This window comes from Mauremys reevesii, linkage group 2 (assembly GCF_016161935.1).
Source record: "Mauremys reevesii isolate NIE-2019 linkage group 2, ASM1616193v1, whole genome shotgun sequence".
NCBI classification, from domain to species: Eukaryota; Metazoa; Chordata; order Testudines; family Geoemydidae; genus Mauremys; species Mauremys reevesii.
The window spans coordinates 246093343-246120915 of NC_052624.1; the positions used below are offsets into that span (position 1 = coordinate 246093343).

Sequence of the window (27573 nt, forward strand, 5' to 3'; positions counted from 1 at the left end):
AAAGGTTCCATAATTATTTAATGTGTTTAAAAGTGTTACAAAGGGTAAAATTTTTAGTTGAGGAAATAATAATGTACTGCTAAATTAATATAAGCAAAGGTCACAACAGTTTCAATGCCCTTACGTTAGGAGTTTGCATGGATTTGGCTAGATCAATTTTTTAAATCAATTTAAACTGCTCCACTCGTCTGGTACAAACAAAGCTGGAGGTTATGGAATGGAAAAGTGCATTTGATTTTATAAACATCACTACTGCCCATGAAAATCTTCCTGCTTTGCATCCACATTCTTGAGGTCTGACCTATGAGTGAGAGGAACAGTGAATAGTTTTACGTTAGCATCAAGCTCCAATTCAGCACAGTTCGGTGGTTTGAGCACTGGCCTGCTAAACCTAGGGTTGTATGCTCAATCCTCGAGGGGGCCACTTAGGTATCTGGGGCAAAATCGGTACTTGGTCCTGCTAGTGAAGGCAGGGGGCTAGACTCAATCACCTTGTGGGTTCCCTTCTAGTTCTATGAGATAGGTGTATCTTCATATATTAATAAAATCTTTTGATACAGAAAGTAAAATGCTCAGATCAAAATTTCTGCTTCTGAAATTGTGCGGCTGCTCATTATAGGAAACAAAGAGGGTAAAGTACTAAAAAATGTTCTTACCATGGTGTGTTGCATAAGGCACTAGAGGAGGCTTTAGGAGACCAGGGTTCTATTCTCTGGTCTGTCACTACCCTGCTGTGTGACTTTGAGCCAGTTGTTTCACCTCCCATTTCCTCTCCCACTCTTTGTTTTATTTAAATGGCCTCCTCTGCAAGAGCTTACAATGTTTAGGATATGTACCTAGCCCAAATAATGACACCCTGCTTTTAGTGGGTGCATAGTACTAATGTACTACACGTAATAAATACGATTGGCTTATTGTCCATATGCTTTGATATAGTCACTCTCTGCATCCTACTGCTGCAGGGCTGTAGGTAAGATGAAACAAGTGGAGAGCTGCTTGCTTACAGCTGCACTGACGTTTCCAACGCCATTCATTACTCAGTGCCCCAGCCCCTTTGCTAATACAGGTGCCCTCTGTATTTGCGTGTCTGGTTGCTGAGCTACGGCCCTGCATTTGTTCTCCCACCCAAGCCCGAGGGCTAGAAAGTTACTGGCGGAAGAATAACGTGCCAGGAAAGCTAAATCGACCGCCGGTGGATCGATCTCAGAGCGTCGACCCCTGCCGTAGTGTAGACCTCCCATAACGGGGGCGGAGCCAACGCCGAGCCCCAGCCGCTCTCTGAGTGGCCAGAAATGCTGAAGGGGGCGGAGCCCCCCCCCCCGCGAGGAGCCTCAGCGGCGGCCATCTTGGTACGTTGGGATCCTTCGGCCGTGGGCGGGGCAACCAGTGAGGGATTCGGGAGCCTGATGGGTGTGGCCCGGGGTCGCTGAGGGCAAAGGGGAGACCACGAACGGGGGAACGGGGCCGCGAGGCGAGGCGAGTTCACCCCCCCCCGCACGCAGTACCTGCTCGCCGAGCGGTGCTGGGTCTCAGCGAGCCGCCGCGGGCCAGAGCCGAGCTACCGCTATGAGCGCCGAAGCCGCTGACCGGGAAGCGGCCACGTCCAGCCGGCCTTGCACCCCGCCGCAGACCTCCTGGTTCGAGTTCCTGCTGGAGGAGGCGCTGCTGGAGACGCACCTGAAGAAGCCCTGCCCTGGTTAGTGCCTGCAGGGCTAGCGGGCGCTGCGGGGTCGGTGTGCGGCCAGGGGAGGGGGCGGCCTACGCCTCGGGAGCAGCTGCCGCCGGGCGTTGCTCGGTGTCTCACATGCAGGGACGGGGGCGGCCGTTGGGCTCGCGGGCCCGCCCCCGACTCGCTGCGGCTCGTGCCCAGCTGTGACGCGCCGCCTAGAGAGAGGCGACGGGGTGGCTGGCCCGGCCTCAGTCTCAGGGCCACAGACCTTAGCTGCTCGGCTGGCTTCGCTCTCCAGGGCTGATGGTCGGGCGTCATTTTTGAGCCGCTAGACTTGTCTGTTAAGGAGCCAGCAATTAATGGGTGGTGGTTTTAAAACAAACACAAGGAAGCGTTTCACACAATGCATAGTCCGCCCGTGGAGCCCGGGCCAGGGGATGTTGTGAAGGCCAAAGCTGTAACTGGGTTCAAAAAAGAGTTGGCTAAGTTCATGGCTACGTCCATGAATGGCATGTCCGGGTGTCCCTAGCCTCTGACTGCCAGAACCTGGGACTTGACAACAGGGGATGGATCACTTGATAATTGCCCTGTTCTGTTCACCAAGCACTGGCCACGGTCAAAGAGAGGGTGCTGGGCTACGTGGACCATTGGTCTCACTCAGTATGGCCGTTCTTATATTCTGTTGCTCCTATGAGTGCATCCAGCCTCCACCATTTCTTGGCTTCCTTTTTACAGCGTGCCTCATTCTCTCAAGCCTGTCTATCCCTTCATCGCAGTGTGAAAGTGCACAAACTAACCAAAGCAAGTGCGTTTGTAACTTTTGTCTTTCTATCCCTTTCCTATATTGTCCGATGTCTCATTCTGTCTGTATTTACGCTGTAAGTGTTAGAGACAGTCCCTGCTACTAGTTTAGTTTTGTAAAGTGCCATACATGTTCAAGGTATTGAACAAATGATAAATAATGGTAAAGTATTGCAAGAAGACTGCCTGTTACAAGGCATGTTTAGGAGGAGACAGTGTGTTGATCCTAGATCAATTTTGGGATGACTGCCAGCAAGGCTTTTAGGATATAGGATTGCCTATCCAGTTGAATCACAATCAATGGCAGTCTTATGACCCAGTGGTTGCAATGAGCTCAGCTGCAGGAGGCAAAAGGACATAAAATACTTCCAGAGGTAGCAGTTGACCTCATACTGAAGACTAGCTGTGTATGCTGTATAGGTAGAAAATAGAAGTGTTGGACACTGTTTATATTTGCTAAAACCTGAAAAAAGTATTATGTTCTTTTGTTATTTATTAAAATATTGCTGCTCTGAAGACATCACTGTAATATGCTCTCACGCACAAAATCATATTTTTCATCCTCGCATTTTAAAGCAGGCCTGCACAACATGCGGACCGCGTGGGCTCACTGTGCGGCCTGCGGGCACGCGGCTGGGTGGAGCTGCTGGGTTCGCCCCCTGCCCTGGGGGGGGCCTCACAGCCCCACGCATGCCACGCTCCAACCACCCTGACGGCCAGAACCACGTGTCTCTGTATCTCGCTCCCCACCTGGCGTACAGCAGGTGTGTCACTTCTGGGTCCGCTGAGGCAGGAAGCGCTGGGCATGAGGCAGAGCCCGTAAGTGCCAAGCGAGGGAGGGGGGTGCCCAGCCTGGGCTCGAGCCGCAGCTCGAGGGACTGGGCTGAGATCCCCCACCCCCCTTCAGTTGGGGGCAGGGCGGCTGCTGTGCTGGTTGGTCCCAGGGCGGCCTCCGTAGTGATCGGGTGGGGGTTGAACTGTCTATGGGCAGCCAGGAAATCCCTGGGGAAGATGTATGTGTGTTGCACCTGCCCTGCCCCAACTGCTGCCCCCTTCCCTGGTCCAGAGACCTTCCCCCTTCCCGGCCCTTATCACACAGCCTTCCCCACACCCCGGCTCCCTGGGGTCCCTGTGTTTGTGTGTTGGACAGTCACATCCAATCCCGTCACACTGCCCCCCTTTCCTCTCCCCAGCTTAGTTCATAGCCCCAGAAAATCCCTTCAAACTATCCCCCTTTTCCCCTCCCCTTATTTCATGGGGGGGGGATGATGAGCTGGGGGGGGCAGTGGCAGTGAGGCTTTATATTTGGGGAGGGGAGTGAGGAGGCGAGCGGCGAGTCGGTAGCTGGAGGGGGGCATCCATTTTCAGTATTTTAATTTTTGGTACTGCTCTGTGCAGTAATATAGTGACCCCTGGGGGGTTGAAGAGGGGTGTGATGGAGGGGGTGGGCCCTATTTTACTGCTGTGATCTGGTCACCCTATGCATGTCGTTTCTCCCCCCCCCCCCCCTTCAGCCAACAACTGTTTCGGCAGGGCGGCGCTGGGGAAGGAGGGTTTGTTTCCGCGGGGTGGGTGGCGCTGGGGCGGGGTGTGTGTTTTGGGGGGGATGTTTTGGTGTCGCGGGAGGGGGGGATGTTTCGGCCCTCAGCTGTTTTCTTTGGAGTAATATGGCCCTCGCCACTTTGCAAGTTGTGCAGGCCTGTTTTAAAGCCTTCCATAGCACTGCCTCTGTTTACATCTTGTTGGTCACCTGCTGCTACACTTCTATTCAGGCTCTGTTTTCTGCTCATTGCTTTTCTCCATGCTTCTTTTATTTGTCTTTCTCAAGCACTTGCATACTTTACTTTTCTTACATCAGGAATATCTTTCATGTGCTGTGCTATTTGTCTCTGTCAGATTCCTCCTTGAAGCCCACCTTTTCCTACAGTAGGGATTGGCAACCTTTGGCACACAGCCTATCAGGGAAATCCACTGGCAGGCTGAGGCGGTTTGTTTACCTGCAGCGTCCGCAGGTTCGGCCGATCACAGCTCCCACTGGCTGCGGTTCACTGTTCCAGGCCAGTGTGGGCTGCAGGAAGTGGCGGCCAGCACATCCCTCGGCCCGCGCTGCTTCCCACAGCCTCCATTGGCCTGGAACAGTGAATCGCGACCAGTGGGAGCTGCGATTGGCTGCAGGTAAACAAACCGTCCCGGCCTGCCAGCGGATTTCCCTGACTGGCTGCGTGCCAAAGGTTGCCAATCCCTGTCCTACAGTCTCTCAGATAACCCATGTAGTGAAAATGGTGGTAAGAAAAATTCATATTGTTAACCTTAGCCTACCTACCACATAACCACCTTTTATTCGGTCCTATCTCTCCTCTGCCTTTCTGTCCACCCCCTTGCCTGATGGTATTTCTCTAGCAATATGTTTGTCGTTCACCACTTAGGGACAGATCTTGCAAATGTTACAGGATGTAATGCTTACTGCCAATGACTACAGTGGGATAACTCATAAGAAGGGTCTGTGTCACATAGTAAATATATTAAGGATCAAGACCTTTGCAGTCCACATGAGTTAGTCGTCATGTCTGCAAATATCTATCTAAAGAAGCATGCACACCTGTGGTGTTTTATGGAGTTACTAAATAATATTAACATATAATTGAGCATAACTGAGAAAATAAATCTTCAATGCAAACTGACTTGTGATAATGAAAAAGGTTTTAAAAGAATAACCAAAACTGCTGTTCTAAAATTTATTACCCAATGTTCTAACTCCTAAAGCTATGTCTACACAGCGCACCTTACAATGGTGGAGCTGTGCTGCTGCAGCCGTGCCGTTGTAAGGTGTGCTGTGTGGTCACTCTTTATCACTAGGAGAGAGAGATCTCCTGGTGCCAAAATAAAACCACCTCCAACGAGGAGCGGTAGCTTCATCGATGGGAGCGTGGTTCCCGCCAACGAAGCGCTGTCCACACCGGCTCTCTTCGTCACTAAAATGTTTGTCATTCAGGAGGATGTTTTTTCACACACCTAAGCAACAAGTTGTAGCAACGAAAGTGCCAGTGTAGACAGGATAAATTAGAAGGTTTTTTATTTTTTGGTTTAATGTTTCATTTCATGATACTTCATTTCACAGTTTTCCTTTTTGTTTGGTCCTTTCACACAGCAATAGGACAAGCATTTCTTTTTTGTAAACAAAAAATTTAATTGTAAAACCACAAAAATTGTCAGAGGGATTTAGGCAGGTTTGTACCTGTAATTTCTTTTAACTCAAAATCTTGTTAGTTTCAAGAAATCAAGTTGCATGCCCTTCTACATGTACTGTGCTAGCATAGCCTTGTCTGTTTAGAATCAGGACTTCTGAGATACTGTTATTAACCATGAAAATTTTACCTTATTCAAGTGAGAATCTGACTAAAATTACAAAGTGAAACTGTCATTTATTTGTATTCTTGTAGCACCAAAGACCTTGGCCATGGCTGAAGTCCCATTATCTTCACAAAAGACTAAATATGACAGGCCCAATCTACATTGTTAATTTAGATATCCTAGTATTAATCCACAATTTTTGATGTCTAAGTTAGCAGTGTTCGCCTGTATTTTGTAAAATACAGGAAAAAGTTAATAGTTCTAATTTTTGAATACTAAAAGCAGTCAAAACTGTAGGAAAAATTAGTGATCAGTTCAATACTGCTTTCCCCTGACTTGAACTCTATAACACAGAATTAGGACTGTCAAACAATTAAAAAAAATTATTGTGAGATTAAAAAAAGTTGTGATTAATCGCACTGTTAAACAATAATAGAATACCATTTATGTAAATATTTTTGCCAATATTTTTGGTTTGGTGTGTGTATGTGCGCGCGCGCAGGAAGCGCTGTCTCTTTTTAAGCAAAGCACTCAAGAGCCCAAATTCTTTTTCAGCCAGCAGCGCTCATTCCTGAGCAATCCTCAACAGACAGGATGTCCTCCTACCCCTACCTGTGTACCTGGTTGCTGTTGACCTGGGGTCAGGGAGAAGGGTGAGCCTAACTTCAGCCCCCTTGCATTTCCTCTGCGCAGCAGACAGAAGGAATGCTCCCTGTTCAGAGCAGCTTGGCTGGGGTGGCTACATTGAGAGAGAGGAGGCTGGAGCAGGGTGGCAAAAGGAGAGGTGCCCCCCTGAGCATGGTGCCATGGGTAGTGACCCCCTTCACCCAGCCGGTGTCTCCCTCCCTGCCCTGATGCTAGAGTCCCATCTCCAAAGGTTTGCGATTAACTCTCATTTTTTAAAAAAAGTGTTAATTGCATGCCTTAACTGCAATTAATTGACAATTCTAAAAAAAAAAAATTGCATACCTCTAAATAGCATGTGGAAAAGCAGAAGTGGAAACAGATTATTTCCAGCCAAATTTGAAGTTATCCATGAGGGAAAAGTCTATTTTTCTTGGGATGTTAATTCCAGTGAGGCTGTACTGGAAAAGATCCTGAGAGGTCTCTGAAGAAGACTGAAATATTTATTGTTACTGTTATTCTAAACTATTATTGTCAGTCTGCAACAATTAGTCATTTTATTGAAGACCTTTAAGAAATTGAAATGAATAGGCAGCAGGTTTAAAAGCAAACAAAAGGAAGTACTTCTTCATACAACACACAGCCAACCTGTGGAACTTGTTGCCAGGAGATGTTGTGAAGGCCAAAATTATAATTGGTTCAAAAAAGAACTAGATAAATCCACGGGGAGGTAGGTCCATCAGTAGCTATTAGCCAAGATGCCCAGGGATGCAACTGCATGCTCTGGGTGTCCATAAGCCTCTGACTACCAGAAGCAGGGACTGGATGACGGGGTGGATCACTTGACAGTTGTCCTGTTCTGTTCATTCCCTTTAAACTATTTGGTATTGGCCACTGTTGGAAAACAGGGTACTGGGCTCGATGGACCAGTGGTCTAACCCGGTATGGCCATTCTTATGTTCTTACATTGAGCCCTGCTCAAAATCAGGTTTTAACCTTTCTATTTGCCAGATTCGTTACTCTCAGCTAATAGTTAATGTGCTCAAGACACATTTAATATGGGAATGCTTTCTCTTATGGTGGTTGGTGGTTGAAATTTAGTAACAGTAATACGCAACAGTGAAAATAAATACGAAGAATATTTGGGTGCCAGGATAAAATCATAATTTAACCTAAGCTTATTTTATTAAGAATCTGGCTAAATTCAGTGTAAAAACTCATGATATTCTTTGAGGTTAGAATCTCTGTCAAGCAAAAAAGATGCTAGTATAAATGCCAAAAACATTTTCTGCTCAATATTCATGGTTGTAATTTTGTTTCAATATGACTTTGTTTCTGTGCCTAAAAATGAAATTAAAAATGTGTGGCTTTTTTTTTTTGTTTTTTGTTTTTTCCTGTTTATAGATCCTCCACCTGTTCAGTTGATTGTCCAATTTTTAGAGCAGGCTTCTAAGCCATCAGTGAATGAGCAGAACCAGGTCCAGCCTCCACCTGATAACAAGAGAAACCGTATTTTAAAACTTCTTGCTCTTAAAGTTGCTGCACACTTAAAGTGGGATTTGGATGTACTAGAGAAAAGGTATTGCTTATACATTTCAGGCTGAAAATCTTAAATTACAATGTGGCCCAAATTCTGTTTTTTAACAAGTTGGAAGTGGATCCTATTCTGTATTCCAACTGAGACATTTGAAAAGAAAGTTTGGTGTGGGTAGGAGAAGGAATTTAACAGTTCAGTCAACTATAATAGTTCCATCTGTTTATAAGTAGGTAAAATAAGACTCTTGATTAGGGGTTCTCAAACTGGGGGTCGGGACCCCTCAGGGGGTTGTGAGCTTATTACATGGGAGGTTGCGAGCTGTCAACCTCCACCCCAAACCTTGCTTGCCTCCAGCATTTATAATGGTGTTAAATATATTAAAAAGTGTATTTAATTTACTGGGGGGGGTCGCACTCAGAGGCTTGCTGTGTGAAAGGGGTCACCAGTAAAAAAGTTTAAGATCCCCTGCTCTTGATGATGTAAGGAAGCCAGGCCATAAACAGGGATGTTGCAACTCCCACAAGGCAATTAGTAGTAGTAGTAGTAGCAGTAATAGTAATTTAAAAAAGAAACACAGCAAACCTTATAAGATGTTCACATTCTTAACCTAAGTAAATGTATGCTCTTACTGTTGTAACCTTTGTCCTTCTCCACCTTCTCACTCTTTATTACATTTGTTTAATGTTGGATTGTAAGCTTTACAAAGCTTATTTTAAAGCTTGGGTGCCAAAAAAAACCCCAAACATTGGTTTCAAGTAGGTTCATTAGAAAACTAAAAATTCACCTAATTTCCCTGTCTTGTAGGAGTAATTGATTTTGCTGAAGTGGTATAAAGAAAGCATAATTTTCATGAAGACATAAAGAAGCTTGCTATCTTTATAAGCATATTGGACCATATGACTGTCTTCAAACACATTTTTATATAGGTGGGATGGGGTATTCATAAACAAGTTATTCTCCTTTCTCACCAAACTCTGATGTTTGAATATTTATAAGCTGTGCTTCCTTGCGTATTACACATTTTCAGATAATGTGGTGTAAGGAGCAGAGCAGGGGCCTATGAGTTAGTGTCCTTGATTCTAAATTTCCAGCTTTGTTAATTTCTGTTACTCAGTTTCCTCATTTGTGGGGTATAGTATTTATTTGTACTGCTGGAGTGTTGTAAAGCTTAATTCATATCTGTAAAAGTGCTATGAGGTTCTCCCCTATAAGTCCCTGCATTTATGTAGCACTTCAATCATAATCTTTATGGTCATGATTAGATACAAAACCCACAATAATAATATATGAGCTATAATACTTTTACTGCAAAAATGTATTTTTAATTTAATTCTAAATATACTGTAGAAGTCAAGATGAACAATCAATGCTTTCCTATGTGCTTCCCTTTCAAACTGGGTCTCCAGTTTTGCAGGCACACCTTTGTATTTGTAATTAATTCATGTGTGTTTTTGCACTCAATTTATCAAGAGTTCAAATTCACAAAAAATAGAGGCCAGTTTTGAAAATTGTCTCCTTAATGCACCAAAAACTTGAGCTGATGCAGGACTTCATAGACTCACTTTGTCCCTCTAAACTGGTCGTGTCTTAATTTAAAATCTTTCCCTAATAGGGAGAAACTAAAATATGATCCCTCGTCCTATTCATGAATCAGTTAATAACTATGGGTCTGATTGTCATAAGGCTTCGTAATCAGGACCCATACCTTAGGGTTTCAACTGCCTATGCTAGGTTACACAGCTGCATTTAAAGAGATTTCAGTGGCATACTCCAGGGGTTCTCATATTGGGTCAGGACTCCAAAGTGGGTCATGATCCCATTTTAATGGGTCTCTAGGGCTGGTGTTAGACTTGCTGGGGCCTGATGCTGAAGCCCGAACCCCACCACCCGGGGCAGTGGGGCTCGGGCAGACTCAGGCTTCCGTTTCCCATCCTGGGGTCATATAGTAATTTTTGTTGTCAGAAAGAGGTTATGTTGCAATGAACTTTGAGAACCGCTGGCATACTCTGATCCCAGTCTGCATTACAGCTTCATCCAGGGTGAATCATGGGTCCCATTTTTGCCCAGATAGACAATATTCTTGGACCTCTCATACTAAAAGTAGATTAATTGGCATGACTTTCAATATTGTATAGCATGACAACATATAGATCAGTCTGTTATTTGTTGAGGACTAAAAATCCGTCAAGTATTTCAGAATCCGGCTGTAGTTACTAAATGTGCATGTGGAATTGGTTGCTTTGGGGCTCTCACGAATGTTACTGTGTATTATGTAGTAGTATTTTTCTGAAGTCTTAGGGTACATAAGCTAGTCACTTACTTGAACTTCAAATGTTTCTCTTACAGAGAAATCTGAATTAGTAATCACGGTATTTTCAGTTGCATAGCATTGAACTTCAGAATCCTAGAGTGGGGCTTTCCTGACTTTTCAGTGGAACTATACTGTTTTATCACAGTAAGACTGTGATTGTACTAATGCCCATCACCTGTGTTAATGTTCAAACTTATAATGGAGTATGTGCCACTCTAGCCCCCAGTCTTAAACCATTGTGTGGTAGTGTGCGCAACTCATATGAGGCAAATAGAAGTAGCACATAGTTGCTTCTTGTTATAGGGGTCCACTCCTACTCTCAGTAAGAGTTTTGTCATTTACTTTGTGGGAGCAGGATCTGACCCTGGTTTGGGAGGAAGAACTTATCCGTGAGTGGGAGTCACTATTATAGAGGAGCAAATTACTCTTACTTTCCTGGGGAATTATGGATCAATTTAAGTAATATGCCCTGCACTGAGTAGTTTTGTCTTATCTAAACATACTAGAAGTAGGACTTCTACGTGAAATGTACAGTCCTCTTTTTCTTGTTTTTTAGTTTGTCTGTTCCTGTACTGAATATGTTGCTGAATGAACTACTATGCATTAGCAAAGTTCCTCCAGGAACTAAACATGTAGATGTGGACCTATCCAGTTTACCTCCAACCACTGCAATGGCTATACTTCTCTACAATAGATGGTAAACTAACTCTCTCCTTTGAGCTATTTTCATAGGTCAAATACAGAAAGAAATGTTAATTAATCCTATTTAAATTTAATATTGGTTCTGTTACCGAAATATCGGGTCTGCCTAGCTGAGAGCCAATAACAGCCTGACAGGGATAAGGAAAAATGCTTTATTTTGCAGAAGAAAGGAGAGCTCTGTAATTAATACAGGAGACTTTACTGCACACAAGTTTTACAAGCTTTTTATACACTTTCAGACAAAGACCATGCCGTGTTAACACTTCATTGGTGGGTGTCAAGCCCCGTAACACCGTTATTTGTTCAAGAAAGACTGGCTTGAAGCGGAATTTTTTTCTGTCTCCGACAGCAAGCAGAAAAGATTAGTTACAAAGTTTAAGGGACTGTGTACGTGAGGCCTTGTGGAGGCTTCTGCCTCCACCTACTGGCCGTTTGCAAAACTATGAAAAGGCAGGGGCGGCTATAGCTTTCACAGTTCTAAATTAGGCTATTCAAAGAAGCGTTGAACTTCTGTCCTTAATGGGTGTTGGTGGGGGTGGTGTACTTTTGTGCATGCACGTACACGTTTTAGCTTGCTAACAGTTTAAATTTAATCTTTGTTTACTTTTCTGTACTTAGATAAGAGGTGTGCAAACTCAACATGACTCTATAAATCTCAAACTAAATGTATAGCATTGTTAATATTCTGCTCTTTTATACTTTTGAAGTCACCTGGATGAGTGCAACAAGTGGATGGGTCTGAAGAGGCCTTAGAAAGAAAATATGCTGTCATGTAACAGAATATTGAACATAAATGTTTTTAGTGTGTTGGCTACTGAATTATATATCTTAAATACCCTATGCAGAGAATGTGTACAAGTTGTCAGGTTTTCTAAATTGAGGGGTATTTTTAGCGTGCATTGTGCTCTGCATATCACATGTTAATGAGAATAACAAACAATTCTGTGCTTAAATTTTTGTTTTCACTTTTTCCCCCCCTATAGGGCCATTAGGACCATTGTCCAAAGTAGTTTTCCTGTAAAACAAGTGAAACCTGGTCCACCTCAGTTAAGTGTGTAAGTCAGCAAATGTTCTTCAGAATGTTATTGACATCACATTTATTGAGCATCATATAGTTCAGAACCTAAATTTTCGGTTTGACAATGGCACGTTAATAGCCTATAGAAGATTAAAATTATGAATTAGTGTACTCTTGAAAAAAATAAAATGAATGTATTCAGAATAAAGCTTAAAAATATATTTTTGTTATATGATCTGTGTGGCCTGACAGAACTTGAAAAATCATAGAGGAAAGGGAGGCAGGTGTTTTTCACTCTGACTAGTAGGCTTAGGCCTCAGTCTAGTCTGTGTTCGGTAAATTTTTAAGTCTCTGGCTTTACTTATACCAGGCTGGTTAAATGATTCATGTCATATTGTTCCAGACTGTCAGACTAGTAATCCAATAGCTCAGTGGATTCTCAATCTTTAAGAATAAAGCTTGTTTTCTTCATTAGCTCGCAGGTTATTTCATTAGACATTTTGTATACTTAAATATAAAAATCCAAATTGTTTTGAGCAAAATATATAGAGGTGTTTTTTTTAAACTGCCTCTTGGATTGACTTTTTTTACACTGTAAATCCCTGTAAATTGCATTGCCAAAATACTGTCAGCTTTATTGTCAGGAAGTCTGTTTATGAAAAGCAGTTATTTATTTTGTAAAACAGAGGATAGATGCTAACTTTAGAGGCGTAGCATACTTTGCCCATGTATTGTGAAAAATCCTCATTATATGCATATATTAGATTTTTTTTAAAACCTCCTATGTCTGTCTCTGAGACTAAACTGGTCATTTAATGGGAAGATTCTCTGTTTTAAAATATCCAGTAATTTTAAAATAACCATTTGTCAGTTCCTGCAAAAGCATATTTATTAATTGTGAAGCCCAAAAGTACTGTAGATGTTTATGGGATTGGGCTACATTTCTAATTAACATAGTTGTTGTTTTGTCCTATAATTAGGATTGTGACTTGCCATCTAAAAATATTTTCTTTTCCTTCAGAATGAATCAGATACAGCAGGAAAAGGAACTTACAGAAAATATTTTAAAAGTGGTGAGCGTTTTTCCTTTATTTTTGTTTAGATTTCAGACAGATGTGAGTGTACCAAAGGGTTTAACTATTAGAGGTGCAATGTAACGTGTGTGTGTATGTGTATGTGTATGTGTATGTGTATGTGTATGTATGTGTGTGTGTGTGTGTATATATATATATATATATATATATTGCATCCGAGTATTTTCAGTCTTGTACAAGATGATATGTTGGTTAATAAGCTTTTTCACTTATTTGTATATCTCGGTTTTTCTGTTTTATTATTCCACTACTTTTATAATGGATACTGATCTCTGGATAATGTAAAAAAAACTTGCTTTGTGTAGTGAAAACGTTCTTTATGGGAGTCTTTTTATGCTCACACAAATAGAGTAGACATAGAGGGGGGTGTAGTCATGTGACAGTGATAATTACAGGACCAAATGCTTATGCTTTGAAATTGAATGGAAGCAAAAAGGAAAATAGATACATGTACCTACTTCAAGCTGTGGATTCTTTTTTTAGAATTCATCACTCACGTGCTTCATATATCTAGCTCTCAACTGTAAGTCCAGTGGTGCATAATGTGTTCTACTTTTTGTGGGGAGTAGGATTGGAAGAATACACTCCACATTTGTGGTAGTTGACATAGTTGAATTTATTGCTATGGAAGCTTTTTTAAAAGAAAATGAAAACTTTGCATTACTATGTTGAACTGATTTCTTCTGTGGTTTTCTTCCACTATTTTTCATGACTTTTTTTTGGATATGGGAAAATGCTTTTAAAAAGCCAATTTCTATAGTGCCTCTTAGACAAATTGCAAGATTTTTATTTACTGATATAATTATGTATCCAGTGCTGCAAATATAAATAATTTTGAACAGGAAATTAAAATAATTCTCCTGTCCTATTTAAGCCTTCTGATAAGTGTCACTATTTTTTAATTCTTCAGGAAACCTTATTCTGAAAAAGATCCTATGTGAAAATTTGCCAAAAATTGATATTTGTAAAAATAAGATACCTCAGAATTTAGGACCAAAAAAAGGCAATTTTACCTTTTGCTTTCTTTTTTTTTTTTTTTTAAATTCAAATGGAAACAAGAAACATTCAGATGAGGTGTTTATAACCCAACCATTGTAACTTGCTAATACACTGGAAACTGACTAAAATCAGGAAGTCAAGCTGACAAAAAGAAATTGACAAGTTTTTCTACTGTACAAAGTGAACAAAATATAAAAATGTCATAGACAGTGAAAAGTAAGGATCCAACCCTGCATTCAGTGAGTGCCAAAAACTCTCATTGACTTCTGTGGGAATTTTGGATGCACAAGAAATGCAGGATCAGATGCTACATTAGACTTTTACAGTTGAAATTTTAATACTAGGATATCTGTAACACAGGTAAGGAGTGTGGTGTTTGTTGTTGTTTTTTTTTTTTTTTTCAATATGTGAATTTGAACTCGAGTAAAAAGAAAAACCTTGATTTTTAAAATGCACTTAAATTATTTTAGCTGAAAGAGCAGGCTGCTGATTCCATCCTGGTGCTAGAAGCAGCACTTAAATTAAACAAAGATCTTTATGTCCACACTATAAGAACTCTGGATTTATTAGCCATGGAGCCTGGTATGGTGAATGGAGAAACGGAGAGTTCCACAGCTGGATTGAAAATCAGTACTGAGGAAATGCAATGCCAGGTACATTGAGTACTAAACTAAAAGCTTGCAACTTTTTATATTCCTTTTTTTCCTCTAGAGAAAGTCATTGTAGTGTTGTTACAGTCTAAATTAGAACATTCTACGATTTGAACTTTGTCCCTCAATCCAAATAAGATTTGTTGCTTCAGTTTTTTAAAATACATTAAAGCTGTTTCAGAATTGTAGACCTGCTTTCCCTCACAACCCCCCCTTTTTTTTTCTTTCAGAGAAAAGAGGAGGAGAAAACGTGAGACTCGATGTTGACATGGAAAGTTTTTTATAATAGAATTAGGGCTGTCACTTAATTGCAGTTAACTCACGTGATTAACTCAAAATTAATCTCTATTTAAATAGTTAATCACAGTTAATTGCAGTTTTAATTGCATGGTAAACAATAGAATACCAATTGAAATTTAATAAATATTTTGGATGTTTTTCTACATTTTCAAATATATTGATTTCCCTTACAACACAGAATACAAAGTGTACAATGGTAATTTTGTATTTATTTTTTATTACAAATATTTGCACTGTAAAAACAACAAACAAAAGAAATAGTATTTTTTCAATTCACCACATACAAGTATGGTAGTGCAGTCTCTTTATCGTGAAAGTGCAACTTACATTGTAGTTTTTTTTTTTTTTTGTTACATAGCTGCACTCAAAAACAAAACAATGTAAAACTTTAGAGCCTACAAGTCCACTCAGTCCTACCTCTTATTCAGCCAATCATTCAGACAAACAAGTTTGTTTACATTTACAGGAGATTAATGCTGCCCTCTTTTTATTTACAATGTCACCTGAAAGTGAGAACAGGTGTTCACATGGCACTTCTGTCGCTGGTATTGCAAGGTATTTACATCCCAGATATGCTAAACATTTATATGCCCCTCCATGCTTCAGCCGCCATTCCAGAGGACATGTGTCCATGCTCATGATGATCGTTTTAAAAAAAAATGTATTCATTAAATTTGTGACTGAACAACTTGGGGGAGAATTGTATGTCTCCTGCTTGTTTTACCTGCATTCTGCCATATATTTCATGTTATAGCAGTCTCGGATGATGACTCAGCACGTTGTTCATTTTAAGATCACTTTCACAGCAGATTCGACAAAACGCAAAGAAGGTACCAATGTGAGCTTTCTAAAAATAGCTACAGCACTTGACTCAATTTTTAAGAATCTGAAGTACCTGACAAAATCTGAGAGGGATGAGGTGTGGAGCATGGTTTCAGAAGTCTTAAAAGAGCAATACTCTGATGTGGAAACTACAGAACCCGAACCACCAAAAAAGAAAATCAGCCTTCTGCTGGTGGCATCTGACTCAGATGATGAAAATGAACAGGCGTCGGTCGTCACTGCTTTGGATCATTTATTGAGCAGAACCTGTCATCAGTATGGATGCATGTCTTCTGGAATGGTGGTTGAAGCATGAAGGGACATATGAATCTTTAGCGCATCTGACGCATAAATATCTTGCGACGCTGGCTACAACAGTGCCATGCAAACGCATGTTCTCACTTTCATGTGACATTGTAAACAAGAAGCGGGCAGCATTATCTCCTGCAAATGTAAACAAACTTGTTTTTCTGAGCAATTGGCTGGACAAAAGGTAGGACTGAATGGACTTGTAGGCTCTAAAATTTTACATTGTTTTGTTTTTGAATGCAGGGTTTTTTTTGTTTTTGTTTTTTTTAAATAATTGTACATTTATAAGTTCAACTTTCATGATAGAGATTGCACTATAGTACTTGTATTAGGTGAATTGAAACATACTGTTTTTTACAGTGCAAATATTTATAATCAAATATAAAGAGAGTAATGTACACTTTGTATTCTGTGTTGTAATTTAAATCAATATATTTGAAAATGTAGAAAACATCAAAAAATATTTAAATAAATGGTATTCAATTTTTTTTAACAGCACAATTGTGCAATTAATCACAATTTTTAATTGCTTGACAGCCCTAAATAGAATCATACTGTTTTCTACAGAAATGCACAGGCTGTACAAACTCATAAGCTACATTTCCTGCTCTGACGAGCTTGCAGTATAAAAAGACAGAAAACAAATGAAGGATATAGGAAAACTTATACAACATATCAACAAGTTAAATAGAAGGAGAAGTGAGAGTATAAAATATGTATAAAAATATCAACCTGAAACACTTACTTTAAAATGTTTATTAATTTTTAACTTAACTTACTGTTTAATATCAAATAATGATTGTTGCAGGTCTGTTATGATTTGGGTGCAGTCTACTTCCAGCAAGGCTCCACAAATGCAGTTGTTTATGAAAATGCCAAGGAGAAGTTTTTTAGAACAAAGGAATTGATTTCAAAGGTAATCTTGATCAAACATTAGAATCTCCTTGAAAGCCAGCATACTAAACATAGTTTAAAAGATTAATACTTTTTTCAGGAACTACCTAAAAACTCCACCAACACAGTGCTTAAATTCAAGCTTCAGCAATTTCAAAAGCATGTTTCCCTGAAGTTAAGTGAAGGGGTTTCCACTGGCCACTGGTGTCTCATCTGTGTTGAATAAAACCAGTTTTATAGTGTGTAAGCCCTTTTAACTCTTACACACCCAAATGCTATGATAATGAACATGGTGTATATCTTTCCCTTCATACTCTTGCAGGCATCAGTCCCCTATACATGTATGCAGTTTTGAATATGACTGACTAGCATATGGCAAATTTATGTGTTTATAGAGGTTTTTGAGATTACTATTCCAAATGTTGGTGATCTGGTCAGTGGATGAAATATAGGATTGGACATCTTTCCAGTTACGGTGTAATGTTCTTGTATGTATAAAGATAGCCATAGAAAGGTTATGGCATGTTTTGCTCAAAAATCAAACAAGAACACTTCTTTTAGATGGTATCTCTTCAAACATGTATGTGTGCTCCAAAGAAGGGTTTGACAGGTATGGTTTCTTTTAGGTGTAACTGCAGATCTGACAGACAACTCACTTAGTTTTATATCAGAGGGGTAGCCTTGTTAGTCTGGATCTGTAAAAGCGGCAAAGAGTCCTGTGGCACCTTATAGACTAACAGACGTACTGGAGCGTGAGCTTTCGTGGGTGACTACGCAGTCTTTGTGGGTGAATACCCACTTCGTTGGATGCATGTAGTGAAAATTTCCGGGGGTGGGTGGGGGTGTGTGTGTGTACACACACACACACACACACACACACACACACACACACACACACACACACGGAAATTTTCACTACATGCATCCAACGAAGTGGGTATTCTGCCACCCAAAACCTGTGAAAGTGAGGGATCATTGTCCAGGATAGGTTATAGATCCCTGATGATGCGTTGGAGGGGTTTTAGCTGGGGACTGTATATGATGGCCAGTGGAGTTCTGTTTGTTTGTTTCTTGGGTTTGTCTTGCAGTAGGAGGCTTCTGGGTACACGTCTGGCTCTGTTTATCTGTTTCCTTATTTCCTCGTGCGTGTATTGTAGTTTTGAGAATGCTTGGTGAAGATTTTGTAGGTGTTGATCTGTCTGAGGGGTTGGAGCAGATGCGCTTGTACCTCAGTGCTTGGCTGTAGACAATGGTTCATGTGGTGTGCCCGGGATGGAAGCTGGAGGCATGAAGGTAGGCATAGCGGTCGTTAGGTTTTCTGTATAGGGTGGTGTTAACATGACCATCGCTTATTTGCACCGTGGTGTCTAAGACCTCCCATGTAGATTGGTCCAGGCTGAGGTTGATGGAGGGGTGGAAGCTGTTGAAATCGCGGTGGAATTTTTCCAGTCTCCTTCCCATGGATCCAGATGATGAAGATGTCATCAATGTAGCGTAGGTAGAGAAGGGGTGTGAGTGGACAAGAGCTGAGGAAGCGTTGTTCCAGGTCAGCCATAAAAATGTTGGCATATTGTGGGACTATCATATGCCAGCAATGCCCCTCTGCTATGTACATCAGCCAAACTGGATAGTCCCTACGGAAAAGGATAAACGGACACAAATCAGACATTAGGAATGGCAATATACAAAAACCTGTAGGAGAACACTTCAATCTCCCTGGACACACAATAGCAGATTTAAAGGTAGCCATCTTGCAGCAAAAAAACTTCAGGACCAGACTTCAAAGAGAAACTGCTAGTTCCATCTGCAAATTTGACACCATCAGCTCAGGATTAAACAAAGACTGTGAATGGCTTGCCAACTACAAAAGCAGTTTCTCCTCCCTTGATTTTCACACCTCAACTGCTAGAAGAGGGCCTCATCTTCCCTGATTGAACTAACCTCGTTATCTCTAGCCTGCTTTTTGCTTGCATATATATACCTGCCCCTGGAAATTTCCACTACATGCATCCAAAGAAGTGGGTATTCACCCACGAAAGCTCATGCTCCAATATGTCTGTTAGTCTATAAGGTGCCACAGGACTCTTTGCTGCTTTTAGTTTTCTATAAAGTTCTCCACTTGTTGAAACTCTCTCCTTTTTTAGAAAGCAGTTGTCATCTCTCTGGTTTGATTGCCTGTCTTGTATGGTATATATTCACTGAACTTTGAGCTTATAGTGGAAAACTATTGATCTGTAGATTGAAATAACTTCACAGTGTGCAGCAATACTATAGCTGCATCTCTGGGTTGACAGTGCTTGCTGATGACTTCTCTGCTTGAGATAAAAAATTTCCCATTGTAAATTTGTGTGTTATAAAACCACTTTTCAAAAACCAAAACTTTACTGGGAAGAATCCCGTACTTCCACCCTTCTTAATTGTGTCTGCCAGTGATACAAGAAAATATTTCCCTGTGGACTTTCTCACTTAAGCATCAAATATTCTGAGGAAAGTTTTGATGTTCTGCATATTTCCTACTGTAGTTGAGAAGATGACAGGCAATTGTTAGGCAAATTTCCATCTCAGGTAAAGCGTTTTGTTTTGTTTGGATAGTTTACCAAAATAAATTGAGATGGAGGAATCCTGGAAAAAGACCACAAATTGTCTTAGGAGCTGAGCTGGATAGCGTTTCTCAGCATATTTTACCATGCCTTGTATATGCTGATATCATTTAATATTACTTTATTACCAGAAATCTGCTCAGCAAATGTACCTTTTACAAGAGGAAAATGTTTTTATCTACTTTAGATGAGCCTGCTTTAAGTTGATTGAGGTTATAGAATTTCCAGTGGTTGATGCCATTGTTAGACGTTGTCTCCCTCAACTAAATCGTTGCATTACAGTCCAGAATTAGCTAAAACTGTTCTCATGCAAAACCCACAAACTTAAAATAAACAAAACAGGAAAAAAAAACACAATTTTTTTTCTTCAGATATCTTTTAGGACTTGAGACTAGAACTTACATTTTGTTTATCAACTCATTTTTTCTCTTCTGTCTCTTTAAAACAACTTAAAAACTACAGTTGCACTCCAGATGCACCTCTACCCTGATATAACACAGTCGGGAGCCAAAAATCCCTACCACGTTATATGTGAAATGCCTTTATATCGGGGTAGCAGTGGCAAGGCTGCAGCGGTGATTTATAGGGCCTGGGGCTCCAGCTGCTGCAGGGAGTCCCAGGCCCTTTAAATCGCTGGTGAGGCCTGCTGCCACAGCCCTGGGATAGCAGTGGCTAGCAGCAGCCAGAGCCCTGGACTCTTTAAAGCACCACCGGAGCCCAGCTGCTACTGCGCTATATGCGAACCCGTGTTATATCAGGTCGCATTATAGCGGGATAGAGGTGTAGTAGTAGAATTTTGACTTTTTTTTTTTTTTAAGATACAAACTCCATCAACGGCTGTTTTTAAACAGAAGTTTTGTCTCTATCGACCACCTTCTGTTTGTCTCATTCAGTTAGAGGAAGCTTATTTAAAAAAAAAAAAGGAAAGCTCATGTTGTTTACATGTAGGAGTTGTGTTAATACAGTGCTAAAGTTATACTAGTTTAAAAATATTTAGAAAATTCAAAAGTTTAGATTTCCACAGTAGTAATGCCTTGGCTGTACAGCACACTCTGTGTTCTTTGGTATTTAACAGCAATATGTTAAACTACATATTTAAGAATGATAAACAGGAATAGGAGATACATGTGCAATGTGGTTAACGTTGCTGTAGAAATCCATAACTCTTTCCATTTCCTGCTTCTGATTTTTTTAAATTAAAAACTTTAATATTCCATTCATTTTAGGATGTGGGTTTATTTATTTGAATTTAGTTTTGTAGTTCTTCTAAAGTCCTGGAGGGAGGGGGCAAAAGGGGGAAATTAAAATGGTCACTAGTATCTTAACAGTGATCAACTTGGACCAAACTTTCAATATTACTAAAACAACCTTTCGTAAAATCTAAGATGATAGAAATGTTTCCACTGTTTAAAAACATTTTCCTGCCTCACTATGAATCCAAATATGAAATCATAATGAAACTGGCATTTCTGTCTGCTTGGTCAGTGAAAAATCAAATGGTAAGAGCACGTGAATTAAAAAAAAAACAAAAAACTGATTTTTAAAAAAAAACTACTTTTGCTTTTATTTAATATTGATAATTCATTAAAATAGAAGTTGTGAATGTTCAACATTGCTCAGAAGTAAGCCCATAATTATTCATAGAATCTAGGTAGCTAAAATTTGATGTGTTCTTATTTTGCAGATTGGTTCATCATCACTTCATTGCACCATAGATGAGAAGAGGTTAGCTGGGTACTGTCAAGCTTGTGGAGTTCTTACATCATCTTCCAATAGTACATCACAACAGTCAACTCCTTATTGTCAAATCCATTGCTGTATGAGATGCGGCAACTATCAGGTAAAGTACTGGAAAAGCAATTTGGAGCCTTTTGACTTGAATTAGTTCATATCTAAGATTTCTTCTTTAAGTAGTATCCACGGTGCTCCACAATAGGTGTGCTTGTGTCCCTGTGCTGCTGATCAGAGAACTTTGGTAGCAGTGTCCCTTAGACTCGCACATGTGCAGTCTCTCTCCATGCCCTGCCATGAGACTATTCAATGCACGGGCTAACCTACCTCATTTCCTTCGCAACTGCCCTGGCTAGATCATTACTTTCTATTTGCATGTCTATGGTTGGTTAGTATAGTTGTGGCTTTTCTTTACTTTTTTTTTCCCTCTCTTTTTTTAAATTTTACTTATTTTCCCCCTTGCTTTTCTTTTCTCATTGGGGACCCTTCACCCTATGGGATATGCCCAGTTCACCATCTCCAAGAAGTGCCTCACTTGCAAGGAAACAATCCTGGTTGCAGACAAGCACTCCCAGTGCATTTGCTGCCTCAGGGAAGGCCTCATCCAGCAGAAGTGTGGTATCTGCCAGCAACTAAGGCCACAGTCACATAGGGATAGAGAACGCCGACAAGATTATCTTCATGCAGGTGGCGCTCAGACCCTATCAGTACCCATGCCACAAGTCACCTGGCAGACAAGAGTCCTCCCCAAATCCCTCTATAGCTAAAGGCTGTGAGTCAAAGAAGCAAGCTGCTGACCCCTTTCAGGTCATCAAAGAAGAGAGTGGGAAGCAACCATAGTGAGCCCCAAGATAGCCATAAGTGATCTCCATCCCTCTCTGTATCTTCGGCACTGAGATCGTCCCATAGCTCTCAGAAACTGACAGCAGCAGGTACCGTTGACATGCTCACAGACCTAATGGGCACTGGCACAGAGTGGTTGGCACCAAGGGGCACAAGTAGGCTCTCTGCTAAAAAGGCCACTCGCGGTATGCGAGTCTGTATTGGTACCATCATTAACGCCTCATCCAGCACCAGAGCGACTGGTACAGGCAAGATTCCCAGCACCCCGCCATCAGCACTGAGCTGGTCAGTACTGGCAGAATTCCACCACTCCAGGTACCTCTGCGTATCAGACATAACCGGAGTCCCTGCTTCTCAGTACTAGGATCTCCACACCAAACCTCTGCCTAGCACGGGAATCATCCCTGCTGCCATGCATGCTCCCTCGCTCTAGCAAAAGTTCAGACAGTGACCAAAGGAGGTGGTGCGTCAGTACTCTTTTCTCAAGCTCAGTATGGTACTCAATATACCCTTAGATCGCCCCACCATCATCATCCTGGTACAGCCGCCAATGGGCACCACTGCTGGGCTCTGTTACCGCCACCCCAGTGGCCATATTGGGATCCATGGGTGCCATATTGTCAGCATGTCTCTTGAACTTTGAGCCTCACCTGTGAACCCTTGAGGCACACCCCCTTGGCCTCAGCATCCAGAGCTTCAGCACCTCCAGAAGACATGGAGGAACCTCGAGGACCATATCCTCCTCCCTGGATGAAGCTGTCATGCCTTCCCCACCATCTTTGGCTGACGGCTTTCATCTCTTCCAGGATTGGGCAAAGAGAGTTGCAGACACTCTCCAAATACTCTGGAGGAAGTCAAAGACACTCACCATCGTCTCCTTGACATTCTCCATTCATCCTCTTCCTCAAATACAGCCCTTCCTATTAATGAGGCCATCTTGTACCTGGCAAGAACCATCTGGCAAACTCCAGTATCAGTAGCACCTGCCTGCAAGTGGGAGGACAAAAATATGTCCCAGCTAAGGAATCTGAATTCCTCTTCTGCCGCCCTCCACTCAACTCTATCATAGAGGGTACCGTCACATCCCATGGCCATCAACACCAGATGGGGTCCGCTCCCTGTGATAGGGATTGCACATGTCCAGACCTTTTCAAAAGAAAGGCGTACTCCTCAACCATGCTTCAATTCTGTATTGCCAACTGCCAAGCCCTCACGGTGAAATATGATTATATAAATTATTGAAAACTGAATGATTTTATTGAACAGCTGCCAGTGTCGCATCATGACCAATTAAAGGCCACTATTCAGGAGGGCTAGTTAGTAGCAAAGACAACCCTCCTCCCCTCTATTTCAGAGTTCTTGTCCATTTCTTTGCAGTAGAGAAGGAACTGGGGGTGGGGGGTTACTGTGCGCTGATGAGCCTCATGGCGGGGCCTGAGGGGAGAGAGCATATGTGCAGACTTAACAGACACTACTCCAAAGTTCTCGGATCAGCAGCTCAGGGACGCAAGCACACCTACCGTGGAGCCACCTGCAGGGGGAGATATCTTGAAGAACCGTTGTTATTGCACAAGATGAGTAACTTCCACTTCACGGGGTAACTGTAGTATGCCATGGAGGCATTGTTACCTAGGAATTAGAACAGTGGTGGGCAACCTGCGGCTCATGGGCTGCAAGCGGCCCTTCAGGGCATGGTCACCAAACCGTTTGTTTACATTTGCACAGCTACCCGCAGCTCCCAGTGGCTGAAATTCACTGTTCCCAGCCCCTGGGAGCTGCGGGCAGCCATGCAAATGTAAACAAATGGTCTGGTAGCCTGCCAGTGGCTTGCCCTGACGGGCTGCAGGTTGCCTACCACTGAATTAGAGGGATGTTGCAGTCAAAACTTGTTTCTCTTTCCAACTTTTCTAGTGACACACTGTGTGACTTTAGGGAAGTAATTTAATTGCTGTTTTGGTTTCCTGATCTGTAAATGGGATATAAAACCTACTTCATAAAGAAGGTGTGAGGTTTAATGAACAGTTCGTAAAGGCTTTTCAAGTTCTCATTTAGGTGCAGGTTGGGTGGTGGGAACAACTTAGTTTGATCTGTTACATTCGATAGCCTCATCTATTAATGTTTAATTAGAGAAATGCCTTTTGAAATTGATACAGTATTTATCTGTTTGTGTTCTAGGAGTTAGTGAAGATTTTCCTTGAAGATAATATAACTCTCAGTTTACCTGTTCAGTTCAGACAGTCTGTGCTGAGAGAACTCTTCCAGAAAGCGCAGCAGGGGTGAGTAGTTAGCATTAGCAGCAGCATAACAGTAATGCCTAGGAGCATCAGTCATGGACCAGAGCCCCACTGTGTCAGATGTACAAACACAGAACAAAAAGTCACTCCCTCCCCACAGAGCTCTTGCTGTCAACTTGACTGATGTTATTACTTTGAAAATAAAAAAACAATTTTATATTGTTAATGCTTTCCACAGAAACTGTCTGAAGAATTCAGACACAAGTAATTAATTGGAGGAAGGTCAGTCTTGTGATGAGAGAAACTGAACATTCTGCATAGATATGATTCCCTAGGCATGTATTTCACTACAGTCACACAATGACAGAACTTCTTATAAAGAAGGGTACCATGGACACGAAAACGAGTTTCACTTAACTCTAAGCTTTTAATGCCCTTTAAGAGTTTTCCCAAAACCTGCTGCTCTAGTCATAGCTGTTCTTGCAAACCATTTGAAGCCCATGGCAATGGAGCAGACGTGAGCATTCTTAAGAATGCTGGGAGAGGCCCTGATCCAGGACTGAGACCCCGAGGCACTGCTGTAATACAAATAATCATTTTTAAACACTTATCATGTAGACATGCTCCAAGCAATGTTAGACAACACGGTGCTTAAAATGCTGGTGGGTATCTGTTATCCTGTCTAGACACCCTCTGTATGGCTGTTGTCAAGGTCTGTAATCTTACTGCATTTTTTGTATTCATGCAGGAATGATGCTCTAGATGAAATCTGTTTCAGAATCTGTACATGCAACACTGTTTGTGATGTAATGCAGGGTCGAGCAATTGGTATTCAGTTTAACCAGCTATTTCTTAAACCGAACAAAGAGAAAATAGACTTTCTCCTTGAGGTAAGATGTGATTCTTGAGACTGAAAGGACACTGTTAACTGAAAAATCTAATTTCTGTCTGTGTGTTACTACTGTTATTTGTAACACCCTAAAATTTGTCAAACTGAATGATTAGAGGTGAAAATGTTTTTCTCTAATTTTGAGCTTACTTTGTACATTTCAGATGGTTTAGTATATAGTCAGTCCCATTTCTGTGTTGATAGTTGACTCACTTCTTTGACTCGGGAACAGAGGTACCCATTTCTCCAAATACTGTGGCATAGAAGCTGCCAAAGTTTCCAAGTTTAATTAGATGTTCCCCTGTTTTTCCTTTAGTAAAAATATTTATCATAATTTCTAAGTTATGAAGAATTGTCCTGGAAAATGTATAGATCCCAGAGAGGGGAGTAGAAGAGCATTCAGGGGAAGGAAGTTGATGGTCCTCCAAGACCCATTCACTGAGCTGGGGAGGGAAGGAGCAGACAGGGAAATGTTTTTGTTTTTTTTTTTCTCCTCACCATCCTTCAGTGGAGCTAAAGTGGGAAGCAGAGAAGTGGCCAAGAAGGTTTTAAAAAGTTTCTTTCCCATCCCCCAGTGCCCCTGCAGGAGCCAGAGAGGGGAGCATCTAGGACAGGGGTGGCCAAACTGGGGGCCGCAGCTGGCCCTCCAGATGTTTTAATCAGGCCCTCGAACTCCTGCTGGGGAGTGGGGTCAGGGGCTTGCTCCATTCTGTGGCTCCTGGAAGCGGCAGCATGTCCCCGCTCCGGCTCCCACATGTAGGGGCAGCCTAGGGGCTCTGCACTCTTCCCCTGCAGCTCCCATTGGCCAGAAACTGCGGCCAATGGGAGCTGCAGGGGCGGCGCCTGTGGACAGGGCAGCTCGGAAGGGTTTTGTTTTAATCACGTACATTAAATGCCCCTCTTACCTTTACACTTCGTTATATTCAGCGTATAACCCTGTATTTTTACAGTTAAAACTTTACAGTTCAACTTTTTTTAAGATTATATTTTGGGTTAAGCTAAAATTAAAACTGCTCATGCTCCCAAATCAGTAATAGCTTATAGTTTTACAAATAAAACCTATGAAAGTCACCTGGCAAAACTGCTTTTTGAGGTGGTTCTAGGTTTCCTGGGCAACAGTCAATAACATCATAAGCAATACTGGCAGTGTAATAAGATGCAAGAACATAAAATAAAAGTGCTGTTTAAAACAATACTGTGTAAATGATGATGAAATCCAAGATTTATGGTATTTCCAGCTTCCTTTAATTTGATAGTCCTATAAGGAGCACTCACATTTGAAAACACATGGGGAAAAATCTGATAGCCACTCAATTGAGTTGCTCTAATCATTTTCTTTAAAAATTCTGGTCTGTGTAAGAGCAGCATAAAGTTTAGAAAAACAGATCTGCTGAACAAAAGCATTTAAAATCTCTCTCCTCTCAGAGTTCCTCACAGAGACTAGTCAACTTTTCCAATGAAGCTTCCCTGAGCTATTGCACATGTGGGCTTTAATTGTGGGTGGCACCTATTGCAGGCCTTGGAAGGTAGTGAGCTGTGCCTGAGTTGAATTCATGCTCTTTCATTTCTCTTTATCACTCTGCTGCTGATTTTCAGGTCTCTATTTGTCTGCTAACATAAGCCACTTCCTGTGCCATGAGTAGTAACTTCTTACCTGACACCTATAGCAAAAACCAGATAAAAGTGCACTGTGCACCAGCCCCCACTGATCCAGCAGCAGTCTCTATGCCCAGTTGACAACGGAAATTAATTAATGTGTTTTTGACAGACAACTTTATCTTTTTCAAACTGATGTAATAAAATGATTACATTGCTGATTATTAAATTTTAAGCATGAAAAGTTACTTTAAACCACCATCCCCCTCCCCCATGAGTAACTTAAGTTTCTGTTAACATGGAATACACAGCGGTTTTGTACGTAGAGAACTGGCTAACCTAAATATTTCACATTTATCATTAACTCAGTTAAGTGGACTTGATTGTTACATAGCAGTTGCTTTTGTAGTTTGCTAGATTGTTGCTTTTGCGGTGATGTTAGCAGCATAGATGATGTAATCTTCACATTTGGCTCTTACAGACACAAGCTTTAGACTCAGGAAGGGAATTGGGTATTAGAGGGCGCATGTAATGAATCACATGGCGATCAAAATAACCCCTTTTGTATACAGGGTTAATGATTGGCTTTCTGATCCCAC

General features: G+C 41.5%; 1 protein-coding gene and 1 long non-coding RNA gene across 3 annotated transcripts in view; one reads left to right on the plus strand and one right to left on the minus strand.

Annotated features, from left to right (window-relative positions):
- On the minus strand, positions 1–1642 carry LOC120396896. Its single transcript, XR_005593514.1, has 2 exons — positions 1506–1642; positions 1–301 (listed from the first exon to the last, which is right to left on the minus strand). It is a non-coding gene; the product is annotated as an uncharacterized LOC120396896 (long non-coding RNA).
- The window catches only part of INTS8 (integrator complex subunit 8), a 66135-nt gene continuing 40103 nt past the window's right edge, over positions 1542–27573 (plus strand). For both annotated transcript variants that reach the window (XM_039522100.1, XM_039522101.1), the window contains exons 1-10: positions 1542–1696; positions 7850–8024; positions 10850–10990; positions 11979–12050; positions 13035–13086; positions 14577–14759; positions 16996–17103; positions 21366–21521; positions 24431–24531; positions 25238–25379. In XM_039522100.1, coding sequence (XP_039378034.1) covers positions 1567–1696; positions 7850–8024; positions 10850–10990; positions 11979–12050; positions 13035–13086; positions 14577–14759; positions 16996–17103; positions 21366–21521; positions 24431–24531; positions 25238–25379 — 1260 coding nt within the window. In that variant the 5' untranslated portion in view covers positions 1542–1566. The remainder of the gene's footprint in view (positions 1697–7849; positions 8025–10849; positions 10991–11978; positions 12051–13034; positions 13087–14576; positions 14760–16995; positions 17104–21365; positions 21522–24430; positions 24532–25237; positions 25380–27573) is intronic.